General features: G+C 28.9%; 1 protein-coding gene across 1 annotated transcript; it reads right to left on the bottom strand.

Annotated features, from left to right (window-relative positions):
* Positions 1-112: 112 nt before the first annotated feature.
* ENU1_182380 (serine-threonine-isoleucine rich protein, putative) lies at positions 113-15,271 on the bottom strand (the record flags this gene model as incomplete). Its single annotated transcript, XM_008861524.1, has 1 exon — positions 113-15,271. The coding sequence occupies one exon, from the start codon at positions 15,269-15,271 to the stop codon at positions 113-115; it is 15,159 nt and encodes a 5,052-aa protein (XP_008859746.1).
* Positions 15,272-15,746: the final 475 nt, after the last annotated feature.

Genomic DNA, 15,746 nt, shown 5'->3' with positions numbered 1-15,746 from the left:
ATAAATACATAATGAAAGAAGAAAATAAAATAATAAAAATAAATCAATTAGTTTTGATTTATTTAAGAATGAAAATAATAATGGAATTACTTTTCATTTAACAAAGAATTACTCATGCAGTTGTATCTTTGTTTTGAACATCTTTAGCTTCAGTTGGTTTATTTTCGATTTCTTCTTCCTTTTTATCATCTTCAATATCAACCTCCTCTCCTTCTTCAAATACCTTAAGATTTCTCTTACGGACAAGATAAACATGGACAATATAGACAATGAAAACAACAGCAACAACAACTAATACAAGGACGAAAACAACAATAACCGCAATCATATACATTGGGAATTCTTTGGTTTCAATAGAACGAGCCATTCTATCATTTGGACAAGAAACTTGGTCTTCAGGAAGATCAGAAATAACAAGTCCTCCACAAAGAGAGTAAACCTTAAACGATGAACTATCAGCCTTAATTTTTAATGACGGAGTAACAACAGTGACATCAACATTATCAACTGGTTGGTTAATTCTTAAGAAAGCAAATGTACATCTACTATGACCAGAAGGAATATTAATAAGGAATTGAGCATTTAAGATAGATAATGAATTACCATAAACATCGTCATCAACAGAAATTGAATGAGATTGTCCAGGAGAGTTAAATGAGATGTTAAATATAGTATCTTTTGTAAATTCAACATTACTTGAATACAAATCAAAATGACCGTTAGAACTAATTCTAATAATTTTTCCAGAGAAATCACCAACTGAGTTTTGAGCAAGAGAAATAGTTGAACCAACAAGGTTAAGATTAGTTTGTCTAATTTCATTTGTTTTTAATGTAATACTATTTCTCAAAATGACTGAGGTATTAGTATAATTATCTCCAATAATACTGTTAATGGTTTGAGATTCATCAAATGTTATTTTACCATAATTCTCTAATTGTAATTCTGTGATATTAGATCGTGTTAATGAACAAGTAACAGCATAATTATCATATTCTTCAGAACCTTGAACTACAAGAGTATGAATAGTAACATCAGATCCTATCATTGTTCCGTATTTAGCAGAATATTTATCTAATTGTTTTGAGTCCAAATTATATCGAACAGCAACTGATGGTTTAGTTGTATCAATAATACATCCATTTCCAGTACATGGACAAGTTGGTGAAGACCAAACATCACTAGAAGTTTCAGAGAATGAATTTGAACGGAAGGTGTCAGATACAACACATGAAAGTTCTGGAATATTGTATTGTTCAATACCATTAAAGTCTTGAGCTGCAACAACAATAATATACTTTTGTTCATCAATTCTTAAATTACTTGAAAGAGTACCTGAAACAGTGATATAATTAGGAATATTGGTATAGATTAAATTAGCAACTGAATTTTCACTAATTCCATCACTAAGACAATTATAGTCAACTTCGATATCTGAAACAGAAATTCTTCCGACAACATCGAAATAAAAGACAGATTTGGTTTTAGTGCTATTATTTTCATAACACTTATTAGTGTCACTAATAAGATGAATATGAGTATTTTCTATAACAGTTGGATTAAAATCAGCATCATAATGACTATTAGTCTCAGGATCAATAAATGTATCATCCTTCAATGGTCCATAAACAGCAATAGCACCTTGATTTTTAAATGTAATATCTGCATTTTTCATTACAATTCGTCTTTCAATAGTCGGTAACGAAATTGCACCAGTATCATAAGCGTCAGAAAATGATATAACAGGAATATCACTTTCAAGCATAGTAATAATAGCAGTAGTTTCAAAACTAGCACCTACAATATACAATTCTCTAATTGACACTTCTCTAACGTTAAGAGTAAGAATTGAATTTGGATTTACAAGATGAATACGTTCTATGGATAATAATGTGTTACTACCTGAAATTGTAAGATGGCATTCTTTTTCATCAGAATCCTCAATTGAATAAATAGTAATAGGAACTACAGCCTCAATATTTTGTAATTTGTTACCATCTAATTTAAATAATTTCATAGAAGATTCAATTTTCAATTTAGTTTGACCTGTTTTTAATTGAACTTTATCAAATAAAGGTGAATTTGAATTTTCATCATGGAATACACATTCATCACTTTCTATACCATCACAACTTAAAATACATGATTGATCAACATAGGGATCATAAGAACAATAACAAATAGAACTATTTGCATATGAAGAAGAACAATAAACATCACCAAATTTATGTTCTGATGAAGAACCAACACATGCCTCAAGAACAGATCCAGAATATTTGTAATATTTAATACCAACAATATTTGAAAAAGGTACATTTCCTTCCCAAATCTTATTTGGATTTGTTACATCATCAAATTTAGGTGGTCGAATTATAGTTCGACATTTTCCATTACTAATTGAACCGTCAAGAATGTTAATTTCCTTAAGAGTTACAATATTATCACTTTGTACAATGATTTCTCCACCGTTATAATTAATTACTGAAGCATCAAATGCGTCATAAGCATTAATAACTGAACCATCACTCATGAATATTTCTGAGAAACTACCATACTTCTTAATATTAACAGTACCTTTCTCTTGTAAGTTAAGTTTAAGAGTGGTTCCAACAATTGAAGATATATCAACAACAGCACCTTTTGGAATATTAATAACGGAGTTACTGGCAGACTCATATGCAGAATCTTCTTCAATAACAATTCCTTTTCCATTAATAGAAATTGTACCATCATTAAGTGAAAGTCTAACAGTACAACTCAATGATGCACTACTATCACCACTTGATATACAACTGACTGAACTACCTGAACAAGAAGAAGCAATGTCTAACAAATAACTTCCACCATTTTCAATATTTATACTTTTTGCCTGACTACCACTAATTTCAACAATATCATATGATGGGGTTAATTTATTATTATTTGGTAAGTTAATTGAAGTAACATCATAACCACTTGTATAAACATATTTATACTGTTGTACATATTCTTGACTACCATCATTATCACGAACACAAGTACTGGAAGAACTAGACATAGTACATGTAATAACTTCAGGACACACAAATTTGGAAGATTGTTCATTCTGTTTTATTTGATTTAAGTAAAGTACTGTTTTAGAATCACAAGCTACAAGTTTTTCATTTCCTTTTAAAACTATTGTTATTTTGTCAGAGGAAGTAACAATTGGATATTTACTACTATCAGCTAAAACAACACCGTCTCTTTTTTCAAGTGAAATAGAACCAAGAGCTTTTAGTGTTTTAACAAAGACATATGATGAAGACGATGAAGTAACAGGAGTAAATTGAATTGCACTAAATGAAATAGAAGCAGATAAAGCTGAGAAAGACAAACCATTAGCAGATTTAATAGTTAGGGTTTCTATATTTAATTCTTTTGTTCCACTGTATGTAAAAACAGCATTTGGTTCAATTATAATATTAAATGAATTTGCTCCTTCAACAGATGAAATAACAGTATCAGCTGCAACTACAAGAGAACATTCATCACTAAGACATTTCAAATTGTTTATTTGATACCTACTTTCTAATGTAACCATATCAGAAAATTCAAAAGAATCTATAACAACAGGAGAAGAAGTAGATGACTGTAATGCAACATTAGAACCTAATTTAATAGACTTATAATTAACAGCTTCTAATCCATTTAAATTGTTAATTTTAACAGTTGATAAATCAATTATTTTTGTTGGATCAGGACAAATCGAGTAATATTGATAATAAGCTGACTCTTGAATATTTAGAGTGTCAATAGAGATAATATCACTTCTTAGTGTACACACTCCAAATGCTAAAGCATTTGGATTATTATCACAACTTTTATAATAGATTCTATTAGAACTAGTAAATCCTGGAATTGAAATAACAGGTTCTACAACAAGACTTCTAGTATTTAAAAGAATAGTACAACCACTAACTTGATCTACAGAGTGTACTATAAATTTATTTGAGGCGGAATTCAGTGTGAATACTGTAAAATCTCCGGAAATCCGAGTTACTGATAATGAACCAACAACTTCAAAATCACTATAAAGAGAAAACTTACTTGAGTCAAGAGTCATTTTATTCACTTTAACAACACCATCAATCAAGGAACCACTAGAGCACCCTCTAAATGAAACACTACCATCAGAATGAATTGAAGAAATGTGTAATCCAGTATCCATTTCACAAATGATGGTAATATCAGAATCTTCACTTCCTGTAATATAATGAGGAGTACTTAAATCACTTGATGAAAGAGTGAAAGTAACTTTAACACCACTACCAACTGTAATTGTAGATGGAAGAACTGTGAAAGCAGCTTTTCCACCTCCTCCAATAGTCAAATTCTCTACTTTTTCAGAAATAATATATTTCTTGTTGTCATCATAGTTTCTATTCTTTATAATAAGTGTTTGTGCATCAATGCCGGCAAGACTATCATCACCACTACCAGTGTATGTAGCAATACAATTTAATCCATTACTGTTTTTACATTCATAAGGACTAGCATTTAGCGCTGAATCATATTCAACTATTTCATCATCACAACTAATATGTGGAACATTCTCTGTACTATCACATCTATGATAAAGTACTTTGTTATTACAAAGAAGGACATCATTATCATTAACTAAAGACATTTTTAATGGTCTTGAAGACTTTATAACAGTAAAATCACCTTTACAAGCTTCGGTGTATAAAACTTTAAATGTATGACTATTAGCAGATTCAACTAAAACAACTGGATTGGTACTACCAGAGAATTTATTTGAACTAACACTAATTTCAATTTCTTTATCACTCTTTCCATTTATAGTTAAAGTTCCAACATCTTCAATAATAATTTTATTAGCATCATTAACTACGATGTTTTCAGTTGTTTTTACTGTCAAAGTATCAAATCCATTAAATACACCTGATGCACATACAAGAGCAGAGCATCCTTCAGCTGCTGTAATATAAGAATTAACATAGAAGCTTGCATGATTGATTTTATAATTTGTAAGTTTTAATGACCCTGAACCAGTAAACAAAACATTATTAATACCACTTGTGATTTCTCTGTCAATAATAACTTCTTTTGACACAACAATCTCTTTTGAATGTATGCTAACAGCAATTCCAATATCACTATCACATTTATGTTCTTTATTGTTACTATATCTAAGCTCAGAAATGTCAAGAACATCACCAACAGTATGACATTTTTTGGAACTTCCCGTATTGTTTTCATCTTTTACTACAATATAATAGTCCTTATATACCAATTTATCTCCAAGAGTAGTAATAGCATGATTCAAAAACTTCTTACTTTTATCAATAACTGACTCAGCATTTAACAATGAAGCTTTCAATAAACCAGTAAAGTGTTGACCAATTTCTAATTGAGTGGAAACAATATTACCAGAACAACTGAGAGAACCAGATGATAATAAAAGGGAAGAAGCTTCAACACTTGAACAAATAACATCTCCTTCAATAGTAAGTGAAGAAGAAGTAGAAATTGAACCACATTGAACAGAACCAATAGTAACAGGCGTTGACTCATCTTCAACAATAATTTCAATATTATCAGAACCAGATAAAGAATTTATGATGAATGATCCACCACTTAAATGCAAATTACATTTGATTGAATTTACTTTAATTTCAGTTGATTTTGTGTTAATAATTGTAATTGTATGACTCTCATCACACTCAACAGTAACATCTTTATCAGTACTAAATCCAAGATCTTGTTTACAGATAACACGGTCATAATTTGCTTTCAAACTTTCGCTAGGACTTTGTTCCAATTCTAAAATACAAATCGGGATGTCCTGACAATTTTCTGCATTGTCTTCAGTAAACACCATTGGCTGGCCATTAAAATGACATAATTCAGATAAAGAATCAGCACTAATACTTTGAGTTGACTCTGAATTATAAACGAATAATTTAGAAGATTTACATAATTTCTTAAACTTATTGGAATTAGCTTCATTAACATTAATTTCTTCATTATTAAATGAATCTGCAATGAGGAGTGGATATGTAAATGTTTGTTGTTCAATACTTGAGTCAAATGTAAGAGTTGCTCCATTATCAATTTTTAATAATTCAAATGAACCTTCTGAATCCAAACTAATTTGACTGATTGTGAAAATAGCATTTTCCGTGAATTTATAATACCTAGAATTTCCCATGATGAGTTTATTAATAGTTTGTTTTGCTGAGTTAGCAGAAGATTTGGTTGAAAGTTGACAATATACACAATCAAGTTCAAAAGTATTTTCTGTAGTTGACTGCACGTCTAATGTTACAGCATTACTAGTTTTAGAAACAAATGAACTGAATTTTGCATTATCAATTTGTACATTTGAATCACTTGCAACTTCAACTTTTTGTGCATCAAGACTTCCAATATTAAAGCTTCCAGATAATATAATGGTATTGTCAACATTCAAATTCTTAATAGTCAAAGGAGATTCAGTGGTAATAGTTGTTTTCAATTGAGATTCAACAGTCATTTGTGCAATACTTTTTGGATTAGTAAATGATACCATTTCTTGTTGAATTACCCATTTAGCAGTTGAATCTGAACCTCCAAGATTTACACTTGTAGATTGAACATTGATTATACACTTTTCAGTATCACATGGACAATTAATAGTACTGAATTGTAAATCATAATTACTATTAGAAGAAGTAATATAACAATTAACAGTATCACCAGGAGTTTGATCTACTCCAAGATACACAGTAGTTCTACCATTCAATGAGATGGATTTCAACTTATCTTGTTGAGGTATAGAAACACTTTCATGATTTGCATATAAAACATCAATAATAGAATTCGTGACAGATGTTTCAATTTCACCAGAAATTGCAAATGTTTTACCTTCAGCACCATATGACAAAATATAAGGTCCTTTAGATGTTCCAACTGTTAAAGAATTAATAGTCATTTTTTCTGTTGTTTTATCAACAAGCTTTTCGTTTGCTGCAATGTTAGCAGAAGCAATTTCTACACTTTTTCCAGTAAATGTAAGTTTGTTTTTACTAAGCTCAAGACTACTTAAGGTTAATAAACCATCACCACCAATTGAAAAATCGTCATTTACAATTCCAGAAAATCCTTTCAACTTGACGTCTTCATTAACTATTACATTTTTATCTCCAAGATCAAAATAATAATCTGAAAGGTCAGGGAAGTAATGTTTACAATCAACATAATCTATATTTTCTTTGTTTAGTTCAGTAGAATCAGATGTTGTCAGTTTACATTTACATTCAATACCAGTTCCAACACGATAATTTGATTCACCACATTTAACAGCAGAAAAGTGAGATGCACGTTCAATATATGAGTCAGACTTGGCATTTAAATAATAAACACACGACTTTTCAATTCTTACCTTTGCATTGCTAACACTACCATCATTCAAATCAACATACAAATAATCTTTACAACTAGGGTTAAGAAGAACACTAGTTGATAATTCTCCATTAAGTATGAGTTCAAAACCTTCTTCTTGGTTAATTGTATTAACCGTTTTACCTTTACTAAGAGTAAGAGTTGATGATTTTAATATGTTAATAACATTCCAAGGGTATTGGACAGTATGAGAATCAATTCTAATATCAAGATCCAATGAAGAACTTCTTAAAATACAATCATTTTTATCATAATTATTTGATTCATCAACAGCACAATTACAACTCTTCTGGCGAGAATCAGCAAATCCTCTGAAATAAGTGAGGGAACATGTTGCAAAAGAAACAGAACTATCAGGAGAAATATTACTTCCAAAAAGAACTTGAGAACCAGCATTTTCAGTATTAATAACACTTGTAACAGTTACACCATCAATTTCAATGAATGGAATGTCGCTAAGTTTGTTGTAGTCTAATGAAACTGTCATAGAACTACCTGTTATTTTAATTGATTTCTGAGGAATAATAATAACATTGTTTTTCGAAACAATTTCAACAATATCTCCTTCTTGTGCGTCATCAAATGATACTGTTTTCCATAGTTTATCTACTTTATAAGTAGTGACACTACTTTGTGATTCTGGTTTTAAAATATAATCAAAGTCATAAGAAGTAATATTACAATCGGGAAGTAAGTTAGAGTAATAACATTTGCATTGTATATCTTCTTTAGTTACTCTGTAATAATCACCACATTGCACAATATTTGCAGAACCACTGGGTTCATCACTAGATGAAGATGTATAATAATAATTATATTTAGAATCCGAATTTTCTTGAATATTTTCTGGATGATTATCAAGAAGAACGTATTTATTAGATGGAATGAATGTACTAATTTTAATACCCTGAATGATTGTTTTACATTTGGCAGTGAATGTACTAAGTTTAACATCATCTTCAATACCATCACCACGTGAAATTGTAAGTGTATCATCTGATGTTGCTAAATCTGATACAATCTCGTTGAAGGAACTAACAAGAGTAATTTGAGTGTCTTTACCTGCTTGATACGTGTAATAACGAGAAAAATCACTAACAACACAATCAGCAGTATCACCAGGATAACAATTCAACCCTCTATCTTCTTTAGGATGATATCTTGCAAAGTCATTTGTTGGTCCAGCAGCAAAAGGAGTTCTTGTAAGTCCATTGATTGGTTCACTAGATTTTGTGATAATAATAGACTGTGCCAAACCATTTACTGTAATATCTTCAGCAAATATAAATCCAGCATTATTTAAACCAACATTGTTGACTGTTACTGAAATTCCCGAACCAAATGAGAGATGTTGGCATGGAGTGATACTGTCAATAGTCATTTTAATATTACTTTTTTCATCTGTTTTAACGAATGAGACTTTCTGTAAATCACCAAATTTAATGCTTGCAAATGAAATATCATCAACATTAACAATAATTTTACCAGTTGATTCTTTTGAGAGTGCTAATGAATACGAAGTTACTTTATCACTTCTCTGATAACATTCAAGTGCATTTTCACCAGTCCAACTACCCGGGTCCAAACTAAGAATATCTCCACTTAAAGTACACAAACAGTCAGACTTTTTATGTTTGTAATAATAAATTGACTCTCCACAACCAATCAAGTACATTTTTTCAGGATTGGCACCATCAAGTGTTCCTTCAAACAAATAATTTTTAGTTGGAACATTATCATTTGAATCAAATGGAACAACATCATCATTATTATCAATATCAAAAACAGTAAATGACACCCCATCAACAAATTTTAAGTTCAACTCACGGTGGTTACTTGTTTCTTTATTCATAAATTTACATGAATCTAAAATAGTGATTTGTTGTTTAATATTTACTTCTGGATAAAAAGTAATCGTGTTAACAGAAAATGGTTGTCCTGTTAATGAAAGAGATTTTTCAGTATTATAAGAAATAGTATTCCATTCTTTTGAAGTACATGTATAAGAAATTTCATTGTTGTTTTCATTGTTGAAAACAATATTAGCTTTTGGAGATGATAATACATAGTTATTATAACCATTACAATCTGCTTCTATAAATGAACAATCTGAAACATAAGTACATTCTAATGTAGATTTTGAAGAAATACGTTTAGTTGTTTCAGAACTAGATAAACTATAAATTGTATTTGGAATACTTACTGTGTTACCAGTTGTGAGAATATAATTTGGTGATTTCTCAAGTACAATGTTATTTATTGTTAATGATTCGAAATATGAGAAGCTTGGAGTATCAGTTTTAACAGAGAGTGAAGAAATTGTAACTGTTCCTATGAATGAGACTATTGGATTTGATGATTCAATTGAATATTGTTCAAATGTAATTGGCTCCGCATTTGTAATTTGCACTGCACTATTTGTTGAAAATTCAACACCTTTAAAGGCAGTTGGGAAAGTTGGTAAATTAGCAGATACAGTTAATTTCAAATACAAATAATTATTTTCTGCGTATTCTGTATTACAATCCCATTCTTCATATTCACCTTCCGAGTTTAATGTACAGAACTTATTTTCAGCTGTTAATGAAAATCTTTTCTTTGAAGCACTAATATCATAAGTGCTGAATTTATTTTCAATTTTTGATAATTCATCACCAACACATAAAATTGAATTTTCAATTACATTTTCAACTGTAGTAATTGTTGTTCGAGTTAATTCAGATCCTTCATGAGGTTCAGATTTTGAGAAACTTAGAATACCAATAGTACTTCCAGAGAATACAAATTTTCCAACTTGAACTATTTCAAGAGTACCAAAATTACAGTTATTGAGTTCAAGAGAGGAAACAAGAGTTGAAAATGTTGCTTTATCAGTTGTAATGAGATTTTCAATTTTACTAGAACTTCCAAGAATAGCAGAACTAAATTTATTAAGTTTTTCAGTTGTTAAACTAATGTTTTCAGAACCAGAGTACATAAAGGTTAATAATGGTGATTCCATGTTAGTAGCATATTTATTACAATCAAATTCAACAAAAGGAAGTCCTGATGAAGAAGGACTATAAGTACATTTTGTATTTGAGCCATGTGTAATTCTATATAAGTTTTCACTAATTTTAACACTATTATAATTTGATACACTAGAGTCAGTAGCAGGAGTTCCTTCTAATACAAAGAGAATATTATTTTCAGATAATGAAGTTTCAATAGCATTAACAGTTCCTTTTATATATGCATCTTGAGGACTTGTTGATATTATCATTTTCTCTATTTTATCAGAGACTGTGACTTTATAATTGCTTAATTTTCCTACATTGAAAGTGTTTATACCTGTTAATGACAAAGTAATTTCAGTTATACTTTCAGATGGAGTAAATGTATTTAATGTTATTCCGTTCAAGACAAGTTCATTAAGGCTACTTTCAATATTTTCGAAATTATTGTATGGAGATACAAATGTTAGAGCTAATGGGTTATAAGTCAACTTAAGTATTTTATTTTCATTACTACTTGTATATTCTTCATTACAATCTTTTTCCTCAAAAGAAACACTATCAATGTCTGACTTCAAAGTACAGTAGAACTTTTCTTCTTTACTTACACGATAAATATTATCTCCAATTTGATGGCAATAATAATTAGTAAATGATGGTACACTTTCCGAAGAATAATACATAATTATATTGGATGAATAATCAGAACTTGTTGTGATAGTTTGAATGTTTCCAGAAACAACACCTCCATTAAATTCTTTGTTAATTGTAAGAGTGCCAATATCCACGTTAGTAAGTTTATATTTTGCAACATTGACACTAACTGTGCTTACTTTAAGATTAGTAAGTTCTATGTCTTCAGTACCTAAACTAAATTCTTTAAATTTCTTCGTATTACTACTATCAAAAACAAATGTTTTTCCACACACAAGTTTCATTGTCTCTGGTGCATAATATTTACTACTAGTTTTACAATCCCATTCTTCAAATTCATTGTTGTCAGTACAAGTACATTCTCCGTTTCTTTTTTCTTCTCTAATGTATCTATAAGTATTATCATTTTCAACAAATGGAGTTACTGAATAAATATTTTCTGAACCTCCTATAAATAATGGAGAAAGTCCACCAACAATATTTGTAATAGTACCAGATTTAAAATAATAATCAGAATAAGTGTCTGGAAGTTGTAACTCATCAACAGTTATCGAATCAATTGTAACAGTAGAACATTTAAGAGTTAAAGTTGTTGCACGGATTGAAATTATATTTTGAACATTACTTTCAACAGTAACAGTATTATATGTTCTCTCATTTGATGAAAATCCATCACTTTTAATAATAAGATCAAGTGAATCAACTGAACTACAATCACCTATGTTAAATTCACCATTTGAATATTCACAAGTAGTTATAGCACCTTCCTCTTTGAGATAATATCTACCATTATTTTCACTAATTTTGAAATAATACAAAGTTGTACCTTCTATTGTATTTTCATGACCATAAAATATTGGAAGATTTGATGTTTGAGTATCACTAAGACTAATTGAAGTAATTGTTGAAGTACTAATTACTTTGTTTTGTGAATATTGACTGTTCATTGTTACACTTCCTAACTGAGAGTCAATAACTGAAAAAGAATTACCTGTTAAAACAGTTTCTTTGCATTTCAAAGATGAAATTTGTTGAGATGTTGAAATAATACATTTTTTGAATGTATTTGCATTAGTTCCAGAACTTTGATATTCAATGGTAACATAATTTTCAGTATTAAATTGATCAAAATATTTTTGACAATCATATTCCTCAAACTTAGAATTTTTATATGTACATTGATCATTAATAACATCATTAGAATATCGGTAAAATTTATCTCCCATTTGTACTTTATTTAATGTATTTGGATATGTTTCAAGTTTACCATAAAATGTTCCTTCTTGAACAGTAGCTTGTTCTGATAAGCTTCCAAATATTTGGATTCCTTTTGGATTATTAGTTAATTCATATGAAGTAATTGTTTTTGCACTCAACTTGATATTATCTCCATTGAAAATAGCTTTTCCAACATTTTCACTAATAGTTACTGTTATTCCATTGTCATTACCATTCATTGTTAATGTATTAAATACTTCAGATAAAATAGTATCTTTTGAAACAATAACTGATTTACATTTAATATTTGGTTGATTAGTTGATGCTCCATCAGTAAAGGTTAATGTATTGACAGAAAGAGTATTTGAAATTGCTGTAGGTGCATTAATTTGAACATCAACATTCTCATAACTAGAAAATATCCTACAAATTTCACTACTAAATGATGCTGATTCATATACACAAACATGTGTTTCATCATACCAGTAATAAGAACTTTCTACTTCAAGTGGGGTTTTATCATAACTGAAACACTTTAAGCCATTAATATTTGTATATAATGAGCCTGTTATTGAAGGTGTAACTTTTTCTGGATTAGCTCCATCAAGAATTAAATATCCATTAATCTGAGTTGGTAATATAATATTAGCACTTCCACTAACTTTAGTTTTAATAGTAAAGAAAATATTATTTAAACTTGAAATATCAATTTTTCCATTGAAAGTGAATTTTGGAATATTTAAAGTGAATGAACTACAACTCTCACAGTTAACAGTTAAACTTTTAAATTCTTTTTCAGAATCTTCTAATCCACTTGTTATTGATGGATTGTCGTTAATAATAAGATCCATTCTTTTAAGATCAATATAACTACTACTACAATCTTCTTGTTCATATGTATTTTGTGCAAGTGATGTTACTACACAATTATTATCTGGTTTTGTACTAGAACCACATCTCATATATTTATCAGCAATTTCAGCACAATTACTTTTTGTTTCATCACTATTATAAGCACTATTTACAATGATATAAGTTAAACTTGATTTAAATTCAATGGTTGATGGAACACTTTTTAAGATACTCAAAGCAGTACCAGTTACTTCAAATTTTGTAATTACTATTTTATCTGTTTCAATTGTAATATGATCAGCTGTAAAGCTTGGACAAGTAATAGTTTGTGTCATTGTATCTGAATCTTGAATTTTAACAGCATTACTACCATCACATTCTTTAAAATCATACTTCATTCCTTCTGAACATTCAATTGGATAAAGAGTAAATGTTTGTTCTTTAAATTTTAATGTCACTAAAGAAGGATCCACTAATTTACTATTTGTACAATCACCTTCAACAAATTCACATTTTTTATCTTTTTCTGAACAAGTTAATGTACAAACAGCACCATTATTTGAAAAACTATAACGATAATAACCTTCAGTAACTTTATCGATATGTAAATTCGAGCCTTGCATTTCTGACAACACAGTTTGACTGTCTGCTGTAAATAGATAATTAGATTGTCCATCAATGATGTTACTTACTTTAGAATTCTCAGTAAACAAAAGATAGTCAATAGTAACACCTGACTTGTAAATTAAGCGAGTAATTTCACAATTAATGAAATGAAATCCTGTTTTAGTTAATGTAAAAGAAGTTAATTTAAATCCATTAATTGTATTTACATTTGTTGCAGATGTCAAATCAATTTCTTTAAATTTATTTGTTTTAAAATTATCATTATAAAGTAATTCATTTTTACGTTCAGTTTCATCTGGTATGAATTTCAATATCACTTCATTATTATCATCTAACATATTACAGTCACTTGAAGTATATGCTGATTTGTCATAAACACACTTCTCTCCTTCTTGATTATTTGAAGAAACAACTCTAGAACTAGTTTCACTTAATTTGTAAACAACAAATGAATTTTCACTTTGTGATTCAGCTTCTCCTTTCTTTGTGATTACTGCAGAATTTGTTAATACAAAATATACTGTTTGTTCTTCAGCTGCTACTATTTCAGAAACTGTTATACTTTTAGTTATTTTATTTTCTGGATTAGCATTTATATTTAAAGTATTAACAGTTACAGCACAATTGATAGTGAATTTACCACTAATAGAAAGTATATTTGAATTGATTGTGATATCTTCTGGAATTGTTAATTCATTTTTTGTTTCAAATTTAATTTCTTTCCATTTCTTATTATCTATGTATGTGTTCAAATCTGTTGAATAACTATCACTAGTAACTTTAAATGCCATGTCAGTGTATGAACTCAAATATTTACACTCTTCTTGAATGAGTCCATTTGAATCAAAAGTACATTCATTACCATTAAATCCGTTAACATATCTATTTTTGTAAGTATTAAGTGGTTCATTTAAACTAATTGTTCCTTGTTTGAGATCATTTGAACCAAATTCAATTATATTTTCAGAAAGAGCAACAGTACGTAAATCACCAGATAAATTGTTTACCTTAATTTGTGTACCACTGACAAGTAAAATGTTATCTGCAATATTTTCTAATTCTAAACCATCAGATCCTATTACTTTTAGGTAACCAAATCCAGATGAAATATGAATTTGAACTGAATCCTCTATTGGAGCAGCACTAAGAGTGAATGCTGGATTTGTAATAGTTCCTTTTTCAGCTGATTCTGATTGTTGAATAGTAATTTTATTTAGTTGTAATGGAGTATTTTCAGAACCTTCTTCACTGTTAGTTTGATAACCTTTTATATTTAAATCAGAAATTATTGCAGAATTTGGGACTTGAAGAACTGCATCAAAGGAATTACATTTATCGTCATTAAATAAACAAGAAAAGGCACTTTCATCATCAGCTGTAAGAGAGTCAACCTTTTCAACAGTACATGTACAAACACATTTATTTTCCTCTGTTGCAGTAGTACAAGTATGAGCAAGAGCATAGTTAATTAATAATAATTGTACTATGAGGTAAAAAACCATGATATGAAATTAACAGTTCGTTATTGACGAGTAAAAATACCCAACGAGGATGATTTTTACATGAATTTCGTTTAGTAATTTTAAATAAATAAAAAATAAAAAAACGTTATTAACCAACGAAATTGTCTCTTTTTTCTACTCTTTTCCTCGTTATTGTTCTATTTTTATTTAATTTTATTCGGTTGCAATTTCACATCCATTTCCAACGATTTTAGTATAAAAATACCTGGTTATTATTTTATTTTTTGCATCATTCTAATCTTTTCGTTCTATTACATTTTTTATTTCTTTCGATAATTATATTTTTATTATCTTTAGTGTTTTTTTTTCTCGATTTGTTCAAAGTATTAGCTAAAAATATAATTATCTTAGTTTTTATTCAGTAAAAAAACATAATCACCTCATATCTATTTATATGTTTTTTATTTTTGTGTTATTATTTTTATTTTCCTTTTCAAAAATACTTCACTTCTTC

Source organism: Entamoeba nuttalli, assembly GCF_000257125.1.
Source record: "Entamoeba nuttalli P19 unplaced genomic scaffold asmbl_8257, whole genome shotgun sequence".
Taxonomy (NCBI): domain Eukaryota; phylum Evosea; order Mastigamoebida; family Endamoebidae; genus Entamoeba; species Entamoeba nuttalli.
Note: the sequence above shows the minus strand (reverse complement) of the source record. Positions and strands in the feature narration are given on the sequence as shown.